This window comes from Amphiura filiformis, chromosome 7, assembly GCF_039555335.1.
Source record: "Amphiura filiformis chromosome 7, Afil_fr2py, whole genome shotgun sequence".
Classification (NCBI taxonomy): Eukaryota; Metazoa; Echinodermata; class Ophiuroidea; order Amphilepidida; family Amphiuridae; genus Amphiura; species Amphiura filiformis.
Genome location: NC_092634.1, coordinates 66,286,326 through 66,300,059, shown reverse-complemented (window position 1 = coordinate 66,300,059; position 13,734 = coordinate 66,286,326). Strand labels below are relative to the sequence as shown.

General features: G+C 36.3%; 1 protein-coding gene across 1 annotated transcript; it reads left to right on the top strand.

The window, feature by feature from the left end:
- Positions 1–291: 291 nt before the first annotated feature.
- On the top strand, positions 292–11,531 carry LOC140157494 (monocarboxylate transporter 12-B-like). The gene is made up of 5 exons (XM_072180698.1): positions 292–370; positions 2,931–3,139; positions 4,313–4,453; positions 6,062–7,198; positions 8,758–11,531. The coding sequence occupies exons 2-5, from the start codon at positions 2,950–2,952 to the stop codon at positions 8,931–8,933; spliced, it is 1,644 nt and encodes a 547-aa protein (XP_072036799.1). The 5' UTR covers positions 292–370; positions 2,931–2,949; the 3' UTR covers positions 8,934–11,531.
- Positions 11,532–13,734: the final 2,203 nt, after the last annotated feature.

Genomic DNA, 13,734 nt, shown 5'->3' with positions numbered 1-13,734 from the left:
TTTGTGTTTGCTGGGTGAGAGAGGAAGAAAGGGTAAAATAGAATGGAATACACAGAAAAAATAAATAAAAAAGTAAAGGAAGACAGAATAAGAGAGTCACTTTAATATTGAACAGATCAGTTAACCGCAACATAACATGATGTAAAAGATACAAAGGTTGAAGGTACAAAGGTTGCAATAAACCATGAATGATATTAATACTTTACAATAAATACTAAATGCGGCATAAAATCGCACAAGAACGTGACGGCGGCGGCCCGGACGGTAGACACCTTCACACCGACTAGTATGTGCTTGGTCATCAAAGTGGTTATGCCAAAACAGGAATAGAATTATTTTGTCGATAGCTTTCCGTTTTTCTGTAAGCGTGGTAAGTATCATCATGATGAGTCAAAACAAGTTGCAAGTTTCAAACTTTGGCTATAGTCTCAGGGCCGGATTAACCTTGGCCCTGAGCCAGGCCATAATTTGGAGGCCCCCAAGTCACCGTGCGGAAGGCATATGTGCATTAAAGCGGCCAAGATTTTGTTTACGTATACTATCGACAATGACATATTGATAAAGTCAATTTCAGACTATTTTTACCAAAAATGAACATAAAAATTGCTATAAAAGGCTAGCAAAAATTTGCAATTTTACCATTATTTTGACCCAAAACATATGCGTTTTTCGGATGCGCAGGGCAGTTTTTTTTGGGGGGGGGGCAATTTTTGGGGCCCTGGGCCCGGACCCATCCGGCCCAATGGTAAATCCGGCCCTGTATAGTCTATATCTACCTCCAGTCGCCGGCACTAGCTTTGAAGTTCAGCGTGCGCTGCATTGGCCTTTCGTGGTATCTAGCGTGTACATATGCCGCGACATTGATCTCGCGCGTAAAAGTATGTACACGCAACAAGTAACGCTAAGGTAACGTAGAACACGCTGAACTTTAAAGCTAGTGCCACTGACTTGAGGCAGATATACAGACTATACATAAGAATAACTATAGTGATTATGAGATAGGTTGTGTACTTGTTAATATAGAATTTGGTGATTGCATCCGTAGTACAGACGTGTTTCTAAGCGGTAATGCAATAAACATGTATACCACTGGGGTGGCAAATTATAGGCTAGGGTGGATGATTTTGGGGGAAGCATATGTTGGCATGTCGAAAGGGGGGGCAAGCGATTTTTGGCACAGATGCTTTGGGTACCGTTTCTATATTACGCCCTAAAAACAGCTGTAAAAAGGTGTAGGAACACGGTAGGAATACGTTTAAATATGCGAAAGAAAAATTTTCTGCTCACAGTCTCTCAATTCCACACTTTCAGTTAAAGTACCTTTGGTAATTTTTAAAATCGAATGCTTTGATCGACGTTTGATAAACTAACGGCCTGGGTTCCCCAATGGGCACGGGGTAGGCCTAATCCCGAACGCGGATACTTTCCCTGCTCGTTACGTAAAACCTTGTTTTGCTATTATAAAACATGAAAACCATGTGTTCGGGATTACCCCACCTTCCCGTATAAGGCTCTGCCATACTTTTTATCGTCATGATTTTCATTTTCGTTAAGGGATCTAAAATGAGCGTTTATTGGGTTTCGACAGTATTTTTTGTGGGACATGAGAGCACCTCAGACCTATCGAATTGCATTCTAAATACGAAGCATGTCTTTCTGATATCAAATAATTTTCATTTTTTGAAAATCACAATATAATACAAATTTTATGACAAATTATTAAAATTTGATATTTTTCAAATTTTTGATATATAACAGTCCTCGAAGTAAATTATATAAATCTAATGATATATTCTTAAAGTGTATGTAGCAGGGAGGAAAAGCCGACGGTCAATTGAAAATTTTGACCTTTCATATTGAAGATATGGATTTTTTCCCAAAAAGACCTAATTTTTTTTTGGTGTTTTGGGAAAAAAATCCATATCTTCAATACGAAAGGTCAAAATTTCAATTGATCGTCGGCTTTTCATCCCACCTACATACACTTCAAGTATAAATAATCAGATTTATAAAGTTTACTTCAAGTACTGTTAAATATCAAAAATATCAATTTTAATGATTTGCAATAAAATGTGTATTAAATTGCGAATTTCAAAAAATCAAAATTATTTGATATCAGAATGACATTTTTCGTATTCAGAATGCAATTCGATATGTCTGATGTGCTCTAATGTCCCAAAATAAATACTGTCCAAACGTTCATACCCCATCCCTTAAAGCATGGAAATCTCTAGTAGTTCCATGGTTAAAGGAAGTCTCCGGCAATCACAGCATTATGCCTGACATTGAGTTTACATTAACAGATATTGGCAATATATTTATTTTGTTTAATCTGCATGGTTGTTTTTGTAGGTATTTGTATTTTGGGGATCTGGTGCATTAAATGCATTAAATGCATTTAATTAGTGTTTATATGTTTATTAAATTGTGTGTTCTTTACCTTAAAGCTGTAATGTGTGATTTGCATAAAGAATAGATTCCTATTTAAATGTTAGTTGTCACTGATATCTACTGATCGCATTGTCCCCTTTTTATTTCGAGCCAAACAAATAAAAAAAATTGCTATTTATTCATCCAGTGCCTACAATGCGTGTATTAGCTCGCCGATCGTATTATTGTCATGATTATTGGCGGAGCGTCACGCAGCTGGGATGTACAATCAAGACGTAAGACGAATAGAGATATGCATACAGTTTATACGTCACCGATCCAATGATTCAATGATATACATGTATTCGATGTGTTTAGCCAATACTCGATCGGTGAACTCGGATTGCTGTAATTAAAGCACTTCAGGCTTAGTCTTTCACGTGGTAGTTGAGTACATCACTGGGCATTACAATCATGCTGAAAGTAGAAATTCGAGAAAAATTGAGGGCGTCGCTATGGAGCAAATCATACATTATGGCTTTAATTTTATTCTCAAATAGAGCAAACACATTAACAGACATGGAAACTTCAATGGACAGAGGATGGAGTTGGGTCGTACTTTTTGGCGTTTACATAAATATGATTCTGACGGTCGGCTTCATTCAGTGTATAGGTGTTTTCTTCATAGAATGGCAGTTAGATTTTGGCATTAATGCCCAGACTGCAGGATGGAGTAGTTCATTGGCTCTTGCTGGGTTTGGTATATCAGGTAAAAGGAAAAATATTGTTTTGAAAATGAGGAAGATTACATTCAAATTCAGATTGATGATGATGATGAAGGTGATGAAGATGATGATGATGATGATGATGATGATGAAGATGATGATGATGATGATGATGATGATGATGATGATGATGATTTGTTTGATTAGTTTCAGTTGCCTCAAAACGATTTACTTCATTTTTCTCGTTCCCAATTTGTTTAATTTCTCTTTCTCGTATATATACCCGTTATTTCTCTTTCCCTTTTTCTTGTTTTTACTTTCGTGACTCTGTTTCCGCTCTTTTTTACCTTTTGCTATGCCTTTGAGATTTTTCTTACCGTCTTTCTATCTTTCTTTCTGCCTTTCTAGTTTCTTTCTACCTTTTGTTCTGGCTTTCTTTCTTCTTTCCCTTTGTCTTTCTTTTTGTAATTATTAGTTCTCTCTTTCTTCTTTCCTTTCCATCTTGTGCTTTGCCTTCTTTTTTTATACTATTTTCCGCCTGTTTTGTTTTCGTTTGTATCTTTTGTTTTTTCTTTTCTTTCTACCCTTCGTTATGCCTTTCTTCCCTATAATTCTTTCCCGCCTTTCTTTCTCCCGTCTTACGTACTGCTTTTCTTTACCGCCTTTCTTTCTCACGTCTTACGGCTTTTACGTCTTTCTTCCGTTTTACGTACTGCTTTTCTTTCCCGCCTTTCTTTCTGCCGTTCTGTTTACCTTACGCTCTACCTTTCGTTCTTCCAGTTTTTCTTCTGCCTTTCTTTATGCCTTCGTTCTTCCCCTTCCTCTCTTTTTACTTTTCTTTCTGCCTATTTTATTGGCGTTTGTTCTGTCTTTCTATCTTCCATGTTTTCTTCCATGCTTTCGTCCTTTCGATCTGCATTATTTTTTCTGCCTTGTGTTCTGCCCTTCTTTTGTTCCGCCTCCTTTCCTTTATTTCCCCTTTCGTTCTGCCTTTCTCTGCCATTTCATTATACCTTTTTTGTTCTTTCTTTTTGACTTTCTATATATCTACCGTTATGTCGTTTGAACTTTATGCCTTTCCTAATGTATTTCTGCTTTTATTTTTGCTTTCTTTCTGCCTTTCTTTATGCCATGCTGCATGCCTGCCTGTCTGCTTGTTTTCCTTTTTAAATCTTTTCTCATGAATCGTGTGCTTATTAATATTAGTTACCTCACAGGTCTCTTTTCTAGTGTAATAAGTGCTTGTGTTAGCTGTCGATGGCAGGGTTTTCTCGGCGGAATGATAGTGGCCATATCACTTTCGTGTTCTGAATGGATTACTGAAGTAGTACATCTATATTTGGTCATGGCATTTATAGGTAACCTTTCAATTGGCAGGCCTATACTGCAAAAGGCAACAGAGAAAAAACTTAATAAATACGCTTGAACACGTTAGGTATATACTGTCTATAATTATAGCCGTTATGCAGTGAAGTTAAGGAGTGTTAATTTTATGTGTTTATGTGTTAATAAATGAACACTACCTACAAGCCTATAATAGCCATTAATATATTTTAATATGTTTAAAAACAGTTTATTAAGTTTTTTTTTTCGTCTGCCGTCCCGTGTGGAGAGGGTTAAATGTTAAATCGTTTTTGTTTTAGTTTTTGTATTTGCTTTGTTTTGTGGTTTCAAAAGATTAAAACAGGTATTCTAACATGTTATTTAAGAGCTGACAAAATATTTAGCAAAAAATGTTTGCACAAAATATTTTACAATAACATTTTGAAAACATATTTTTGTAGCGTGTTTTCATACAAAACATTTTAAAGCATTTTCATGACCTTTATTTAAATGATATTATTAAAACGTTTTTACCTAAACCAAAACCCCAACTATAACCTGTTTAAAACGTTTTAAAAAGATTTTGGATTTGCTATGTAAGATCGGTATGGATTTCATGGTTTTGCATGTTTTCTTCTTTTGATGAATACAGTAAAAATGATTTAATAAAAATGAGTTAACGTTTAGCATCCTTGTGTTATGTTATAATGGAAGACAGAGATAAAAAGACTAGTTTACGTCTGACGTCATCTGTCGATCAAACTCGAGCACGGTTGTTTACAAGTGTCGTGATGATATGAGTTGCTGAACGCGATGGTAAAACCGGGCGCCTTATTGTTAATTTTACACCTTCAAACATACAAACCATCTCAAAAGTTAGGTCTTTATAGTTGGAAACTTTTTTTCGCGAAGGAACCATGTCAACAATGCCTAGAAAAGTTGCTTTGTAAAAGTACGTATTTTTCGCCATTTTCTGCTATTCCTTTTCTCCGCTCGGCACCAGATAAATCGACCTTCCTTTTACGCGCTATTTACCAATCAATGATCGTAGGGAATTTGATTGACAGTGACGTCAGACGCAAGCTATTCCCTTTTATCTCTGTCTTCAATTTTAATAGTGTCATCGTGACCTGAAAAATCAATTCTGTAAGGGTATTAGTAAGGGAACGTCTCCAAATTCCCACGTTACTTCTAACGTGTCTACAACGTGTCATGTTAGAGTCAGCACTCATTAAAGGTTGATGGACTCCACTTTACCTTCACGTTACACGTGTCATCCCGACATGAAAAATCAATTTTGTAAGGGTATTAGTAAGGGAACGTCTCCACATTCCCACGTTACTTTTAACGTGTCCACGTGTCACGTTGGAGTCAGCACTCGTTAAAGGTTAACCATAGATCAACAGATTCCTTTTTACCTCCACGTTACACATGGCTAACTTACAAGTTCAAAGTACACGTTGCTTGGTAGCACACTTTAAAATGGTTTGGACTTCCACACAAGTCCAAATTTTGAAATATTACCCGTTAAAAATTAACGTGGGAATTTGGAGACAATCCATAAACAATCAAACGATCAATGTTTTGATTACCAAATGATCATTAACAAGTTAAATTTCTCAATGTCTTGGTTTCTTCTTCAGGATTCGGCATCGGAGTTGCCTTCACAAACTCTATTGTCGTTTTAGGGTACTATTTCAAGGAAAGAATCGCCCTAGCAAACGGAATTGGCTTTTCAGGCTCAAGTTTGGGAATATTCATATTAGCTCCATTGATGCGATATTTAAATGATGAATATTCATGGAGAGGTGCTATGACCATATTGGGTGCCATACTTGGAAACATATGTGTGTGCGCGTCTTTGTTTCGCATGTCTACTTCAGAAGCTATCAGCATGGCAGGTGTGGGCCCAGAATCTGATGAAATTGCATTAAGACCTGTTCCAAGCAATAGCAATTGTGAAGAGTTAGGTGAAATAGATGAAACGAATCCAGTGACAAATTCCGGAACTGATGGTTATGAACATATTAGCGAGCTACCATCGGGGCCTTCAAAAGTTACTTCGTGTGTGGATGAAAAGGAGAAAAAAGGGGACAATGAGGTACAGGGAACTGACGGTGATGAAAATATAGGGAAGTTACCATCCCGGAGTTCCAGAGTTAGGTTATCTGTGGCGGAAGAGGCAGATAAAGATAACGGGACAAAAACTAACAGTGGTTATGAAAATATAGGTGGATTGCCATCACGGAATTCGTCCAAATCCAGATTATCTGTGGCTGGTAGCGTCAGAAAGCATTATACAGCTTTTGTAAAATCCTACAATATTGTGCTATCTGTTCGGTTCGCAATGATGTGTATTATCTCCCCATTCTTTTCGGGTTTATCATACTATGCAGCATTACTATACTTTGTCTCAAATGCTATCAATTTAGGCATACCAAAACCAGATGCCGCATTTTTGCTATCAATAATGGGAATATGTGGAATTATTGGACGTTTGTGTTGTGGACCTATATTGGACAAGAAAATCTTTACACCCTGTCAGTTTTTTAGTTTGATGGGTGGTATATCAGGTGCATCATGCCTTCTTGGAACGCTCGCAAGATCATACGCATGGTTGGTAGTGTTTGCTGCGATTCTTGGACTGACATCGTCAATTTGTAACATGATGTATGTGTTAATCGTAAGGTTAGTGGTTGGGATGAAGCACGTGAAGAAAGCCTTTGGGATTACGGTGATACTCTATAACATTGCATCTCTTACTGGTATACCCCTTATTGGTAAGTATACAGATGACATTGAAATAAAAGAACCAAGAACCAGGTTCTTATTTACGCCGCAATTGTTTTTCGGTTCACTGCGTTGCCGCTCTGCATCGTACTGCAAAATACTGCATTGCGGTATCGCAGCGACGAGTTTGGTTGAGTTGCGGAAAAAATTCGATGTATTGATAACGCACCACACCGTAAAGCATTTGCGCCGTAGTATGAACGGACCTTAAAGGTCCATTCATGCTTCACTGCGCCTGCGTTGCGTTATATCGGTTGTTTGATGCAAAGTAAAATTGTGTCATTTTAAAATAAAGTTGAACAATGATGGCGCTGTTTATCTTAAATCTTGCTTGCATCTTTACAAGGGGTAGACTTTCGTATAATGTTATTAGAACATAAAAAAGACTAATAAATGGGAAGGAAATTTTCAAAAAAAACCTTTTTATCATGAAATGTAAGGAATAAGCAATATTATTTGGCTAATTTAAATTAAAATATATGTAATAAGCGCCCTCAGTTTGCACTAAAATGTACAGTTTATAGAATAAAAATTATCACAAAAAAAATATGAATAATTAGATATAGAAACAAACATATCTCTTAAAATTGCGTTAAATTATATGTGTATTAGTGTGATAACTGTTGGCATTGTCCAGTTCTAGAATTCAACATTAAAAAGTGTTTTGTGTTAGAAAAATTAATAAACGATCACATCAAACAACCTTGTTATCGATATATCGATCATTTCCAGCCGTAACTCAGCGCAACGCACGGCAAATCCCGTGTATGGTTGAAACGAATTTAACTTTATTGTGATACTGCACTGCAGTATTTTGGAAAGATATTGCAATACGGGTAACGCAACGCACCGAAACAATGAAGTAAAGCATGAATTAGGGGTTTATTTTAATATATCTAGGGCTTAGAGCCAGAAATAGCTAAGTCCATTTGTTTTCTCAATTACATGTTACTTATTTCGGTAACAAATGGACGGTTAATTCTAACCTCCAGAAGAAAATTTAAGTGGCCTTGGGGTATATGCATGGTCACTTGCGTCTAACCAACTGTTCCAGTGACCATGCATATACCCCAAAGTCACTTGCATTTATTATCGAGGGCATACTTAACCGTACACTTGTTGCCGAAATGAGTAACATGTAATTGAGAAAACAAATGGACATAGCTAGTTCTGGCTCTAAGCCCATTTTCATCACTAGCCTCGGGCATACACATCCTTTTCTTCATGAAAATCATATATATGTATGAACAAAAAACTAAACACGGGTCCGTCGCTATACCATTGTTCATGTTTTCTCAGAAGGGGTGTAGAGAAATAAATTTTGCTGGTATTTACCTCTGGCCCCTGGGTACGGCAACAGGATTGCTACCCCTGGCTCTTCGGATAAAAGACGCCCCTCCCCCACAACTGTAACCCAAGTTTTTTTCAAGCTGTCCCCAGTATACCGGGAAAAGTGCACAAAAATTGACAAAGTGCGCGCGTAGCGCGAGAATATATATATTTTTTTTTTGCTTCTACTTTTTTCACTTTGACCTCTTTTCTTTTGTAGGATATGTATACGATAATACAGGAGACTACGCAATGGCTTTCTATACAGCCGGGAGTTTATATTTGTTAAACAGTATTGTGGTTATATTGGACCCACTATGGATTTCACTGGATAGCCAATGCAAAACTCACGGAGCGCAGCAATATGAAAAAGACAATGCTTTAGAAGTAAAATGACATAATACAGGTTATCCTAGAATGATTAGTAAGCCATTTTTCAAATTTGTTAAATTATATGTTTAAAGTCTAACACTCTAGCATTCAACATCACATTGAGTATATGTGCCTGTTCGTAATACGCAAATTATGTTTGATGAATATGTTCATTTTATTGGAATGCAAGGTTAGTATAATATATCAATTGAAACCCTTATATTTTGCTGTGTTTACACCATAACTATAATGAAAAACAAAGATAAAACGTCTAGTTTGCGTCTGACGTCATCTGTCAATCAAATTCGAGCACGGTTTGTTTACAAGTGTTGTGATGATATGAGTTGCTGAACACGGCGGTTAAACCTGTCGCCTTATTGTTAACTTTGCACCTTCAAACATACAAACCATCTTAAAAGTTAGGTTTTTATACTAGGAAACTTTCTTTCGCGAAGGCACCATGTCAACAATGCCTAGAAAAGTTGCTTTTGCCTTGTAAAAGTACGTAATTTTTCGCCATTTACTGCTTTTCCTTTTCTCTGATCGGCACCAGAGAAATCGCCCTTTCTTGTACGCGCTATTAACCAATCAAGGATCGTAGAGAGTTTTATTGACAGTGACGTCAAACGCAAACTAGACTTTTTAACTAGTCTACCAGTATAGATTATTGTTTATATTTTTTCCCATTATTTGTAGTTTTACATTTGTTTATATCTTGTTTATGTGCTACATGCTCCCATCATGTTAAAATAATTCATAGAAACCTATTATGCAATTTATGTAAGAAATATATCGGAAGCAATGACTGTACAAAAATATTGAAATTGCTCTAGTTGTAATGAAAATTTGACACTGCCTTTTAATCATTTTACTGTTGAACGCGAATTCCAACTCGAATTGTATAGGTGCTTTGAGAATACGTCTTATGCTGAACATCTAAAATCTCATTTCGAGAATACGCTTGCAGATAGTACAGTTTTGTTGGGTATCATGTCTTTGCACAACAAAACCGATACATATTCAGATAACCTTCATATTACCCAGCTTTCTCATAGGTTCTTGACTTCGATCCGGTGAACACTTGTTGGTTCGATTCATATTAATTGGTTCATAAGTTAAAATCAAATAAGACTCATGCACAGTTTTTGTGTTTTGTAAGTGTATACAAGGTTGTTAACAAACTGTTCATCTTATTTCCATATGAAGGTGCATCAATTGCTTAAAATAGGACGTAATTACGAATTACCCTTAAACGTAGTGTAGTCAAAATATGGCAAATTTCACTTACATTTTTGTGTCTGTTGAACCCTTCGATGTTTTCTTCTCATATAATACATGTTTCGTTTTGTTTTGAAGTCCCCAGACATGTCTTGGGAGCTCAAATCAAACCAAAATATTTATCTTGAGTAAGCCGTTGGACAACCACATCTTGCTAACATTTTATGGACATTATCCAAAGTTATGATGCTTACTAAACTCTTGGCTTCAGTTTTAACCGTTTCTGATGTATCAAATCTGTATTCGCTCTAACCAACATATCTTAATAACCAAAAATCACATTTTCATCAAATAACTTTTATTTTGTAGCCTTGATTTAAGAGTATTTTCATGGGTAATTTCAATTGCCTGCCTGGTACGTAAGATAACAGAGATGTGATGATGGAGGTAGAACTTCTTGAATGACCCTCGTAATAACAACACTCAACATTTTGCCACGGATAACCTGAAAGAAACAGCTGGTAGATAAACAGCAGCAATTTATTATTACCTTGTAGTAATGTGAGAAGTCTGACTAAAATGCTGATTTAAAGGAGTTACTCTCAGAAATTGATGTCAACTTTCAAATCATTGGACTGGTTGAAACTTCGTTGAAAGAAAAGTTTCATGATTACTATCATCTAAGAGGATATAACCTCGAATTGTGTAATTGAAATGACAAGAGAGGTGGTTATGTATCTATGTATGTTGACGAAAACATTGCTTAAGGTTACACGAAGAAACGTATAAAAACGTATAAAAGACGTATAAAGTTGTTCTCTAAAACCGCGTTTTCTCAGCAATCAAATATCGCAGTGAGTATCTTTGCATTATTTTTGTGTGTTTATACAAATTTTTAGAATCCGTTTGAAAATCCTTCGTTTAAATCATTTTTACGCACCATGTTCACAAGATCAAAAACGCGTTCCATGCAGTTTTTTTTTCAAATTTTCGCTCCGTATAAAACCACGCCAAGTGATTGTTTTCTCCTTTTTTGTATTGTACTATATACAAATCGACCAAAGAAATAATGTTGACATGGGGGAAGAACCAATTACAGTACCGATTAAATTTTATTAGCCCGTTTTTGGGAACAATTTTCGAGAATCTTGTACCACAAAACACTGTTATGTAACATTATCGATATCTGGATTGTGGAATGTTAATTTTGATTTCTAACTGCCTACATTATTTCTCAAAAGTCTGTCGCTTACTTTACCATTTGAATTTCACTCCAAATTTGAGCTACTTTAAAAACGAGGTGTTTCGCCATCGATACCTGACTGCAGCGATTGATTGTTTTTGCTCGTTTTTTTTTCATTATATAATTCAGGAATTTTTAGGCTATACTAGTCTAATAGCTAGGCGCGGCCTTTGAATATATTTTTACAAATTAGATTAATAACAAAATATTGGTTTTTGGTTTTGTTATTGTTGTTGTAGTTATTGTTGTAGGCCTATATATTGCATAATCAGGGTATAAATAGGCCTACTAGGCCTAGTATTATAGCCTACTAGGAAGCATTGATTTATTTCACGACATATATCATCAAGGATAATTTTAAAAATTGAAAATTTAGAAAATCCAAAGGAAAATTGCCAAAACGCCTGCCCACAATCAACCCCCCCCATCAGCCCATATGGTCCTATCATGGTCGCCCCTCCCTATCCCTGCAACATATAGACCTTTTTCCCTCTATCCCACAATGCACTATTCCAGGGGGTATGACGTAATTCATCAACCTCATAGATCGTGTGCATCCGATGGTCTTTGTAATTATTTTGTCTTAATATGGGCATACCGATTCCATATATGCGGATTATCGTAAAGGCCATCGATGTTACTAATTATGCAATTATTGAATACACGAGTGATGCAGTTACGGAGCGATGCAGAACATCTGTGTAAGAGATTGTGTTTACATTTTATTTTCATCTCCGGAAAAAAAGTGAAACGGACGCCGAAAAAATATCACGGCGTGTCCCGTCATTAGTTTATTACCATTAGGTCTATAAAATGTATACAAAGTTAGGTTTCAATAGCAGGAAACTTTTTTGGCTGGTGACACCATGTCCATAAGGCATAAAAATGTTGTTTTTTGCCCCCGAAAGGTATTAGTGATCGCGGCGCCATTATCGTGATGATCGGGGATTCCTTTTGTGATGAAGGCACCAGCCGAAATGTCCGTATTCCAGAATGTAATGAACTTAACTCTGTACTCCCCCGGGGAGATGATGTAGTTTGCGACACTCATACCCCCCTGGAATAGTGCATGATGGGAAAGAGGGAAAAAGGTCTATAGGATGACTCACGAGCCGCGGTTTGTCCGTGGCCCTAGTTCAGATTGATACACTATTGTACGCGTGAGTTCATTCTTTTCTGCATGGCTGTTTCCATTATTAACTTACGCCCCTCTGGAATCAAGCCTTGAAAATCAATTGTATTTAACCTTAATGATCTAAATCTGAAGTATACTGAATCGTTGGTTATAGACTTTGAGAAAAGTAATTCGTAAAACATTGTAGTTGGGTGTAGTATACAGCCTGTCTCAAAAAACGTTGTGCAAGTAAAAAGCGCCCTCTTTGGCAATTACAAAATACCGTTGTGACATGATGCTTATATCAACGTCAAGGGCACAGCCTTAGCTCTCAAATACCGTTTGTTCTGTTCAATTTGCTTTTTTCAATCTCGAGATATGTTTAGTTAAAAACGAAAGGGTAAAATCACAATTGTGCCACTTTTACTACGGAATAAGGCTGTGCATGTAAATCAATGCACAGTCTAATGCACTCCCCTTCGGGGCTCGTGCATTAGACGCATAAACATCAGCGCGCGTGCATTATTTTGTCTAATGTCATTAATTTGTCAAATTTCATGAACTTGTCTAAGTGTGCAATATTTGTTTGTCTTTTAACATGTCTTGAGTGACAAAGAGAACTGTATTTACCATGATAAAATCATTGACATGCACATGTATTTAATTTTACAGCAGAATGTGAAATACTTATTTATCTTTTAATTTATCGTAAGTGAAAAAATAGAATCATTATACATGTATCATGATAAAACAGTAAGAACAGTAAAAACAATTTTGTATCGTTGTGTAATTGATGCATTCTTTTGATTTCACGAAGGAACTCTTGATAAACTTGATGCTATCATTGTTACATGTACAGCCCTCTTCCCTAGTAAAAGAGGCACAATTGTCATTTCACCCTTTCCTTGTTAGGTAAGCATATCTCGAGATTAAAACAAGCAAATGGAACAGAACAAACGGTATTCGAGAGCTAAGACTATGCCCTTGACGTTGATGTAAGCATTATGTCACAACGGTATTTGTTAATTGCCAAAGAGGGCGCTTTTCTCTTGCACAATTTTTGACAGGCTGTATAAACCACTGACCAAAACATTTAGGAGTTTAATAAGTATATTGATGCTCTATTATGATAAATTAACGGGTCGGGAAAATAAGCTTCTATATATTGGGTGATTTTAACATCTTTTAAACCTCTTCAATGAGGATGTTCATAAACCAGCTGGTGTATTAGATGTTATATAATCACACTT

Coding starts and splice junctions, on each gene's coding strand:
- LOC140157494 (XM_072180698.1), top strand. CDS start 2,950: ATGGAAACTTCAATGGACAGAGGATGGAGTTGGGTCGTACTTTTTGGC. Junction 3,140..4,312: donor TGCTGGGTTTGGTATATCAG/GTAAAAGGAAAA, acceptor GTTACCTCACAG/GTCTCTTTTCTAGTGTAATA. Junction 7,199..8,757: donor TACTGGTATACCCCTTATTG/GTAAGTATACAG, acceptor TTTCTTTTGTAG/GATATGTATACGATAATACA.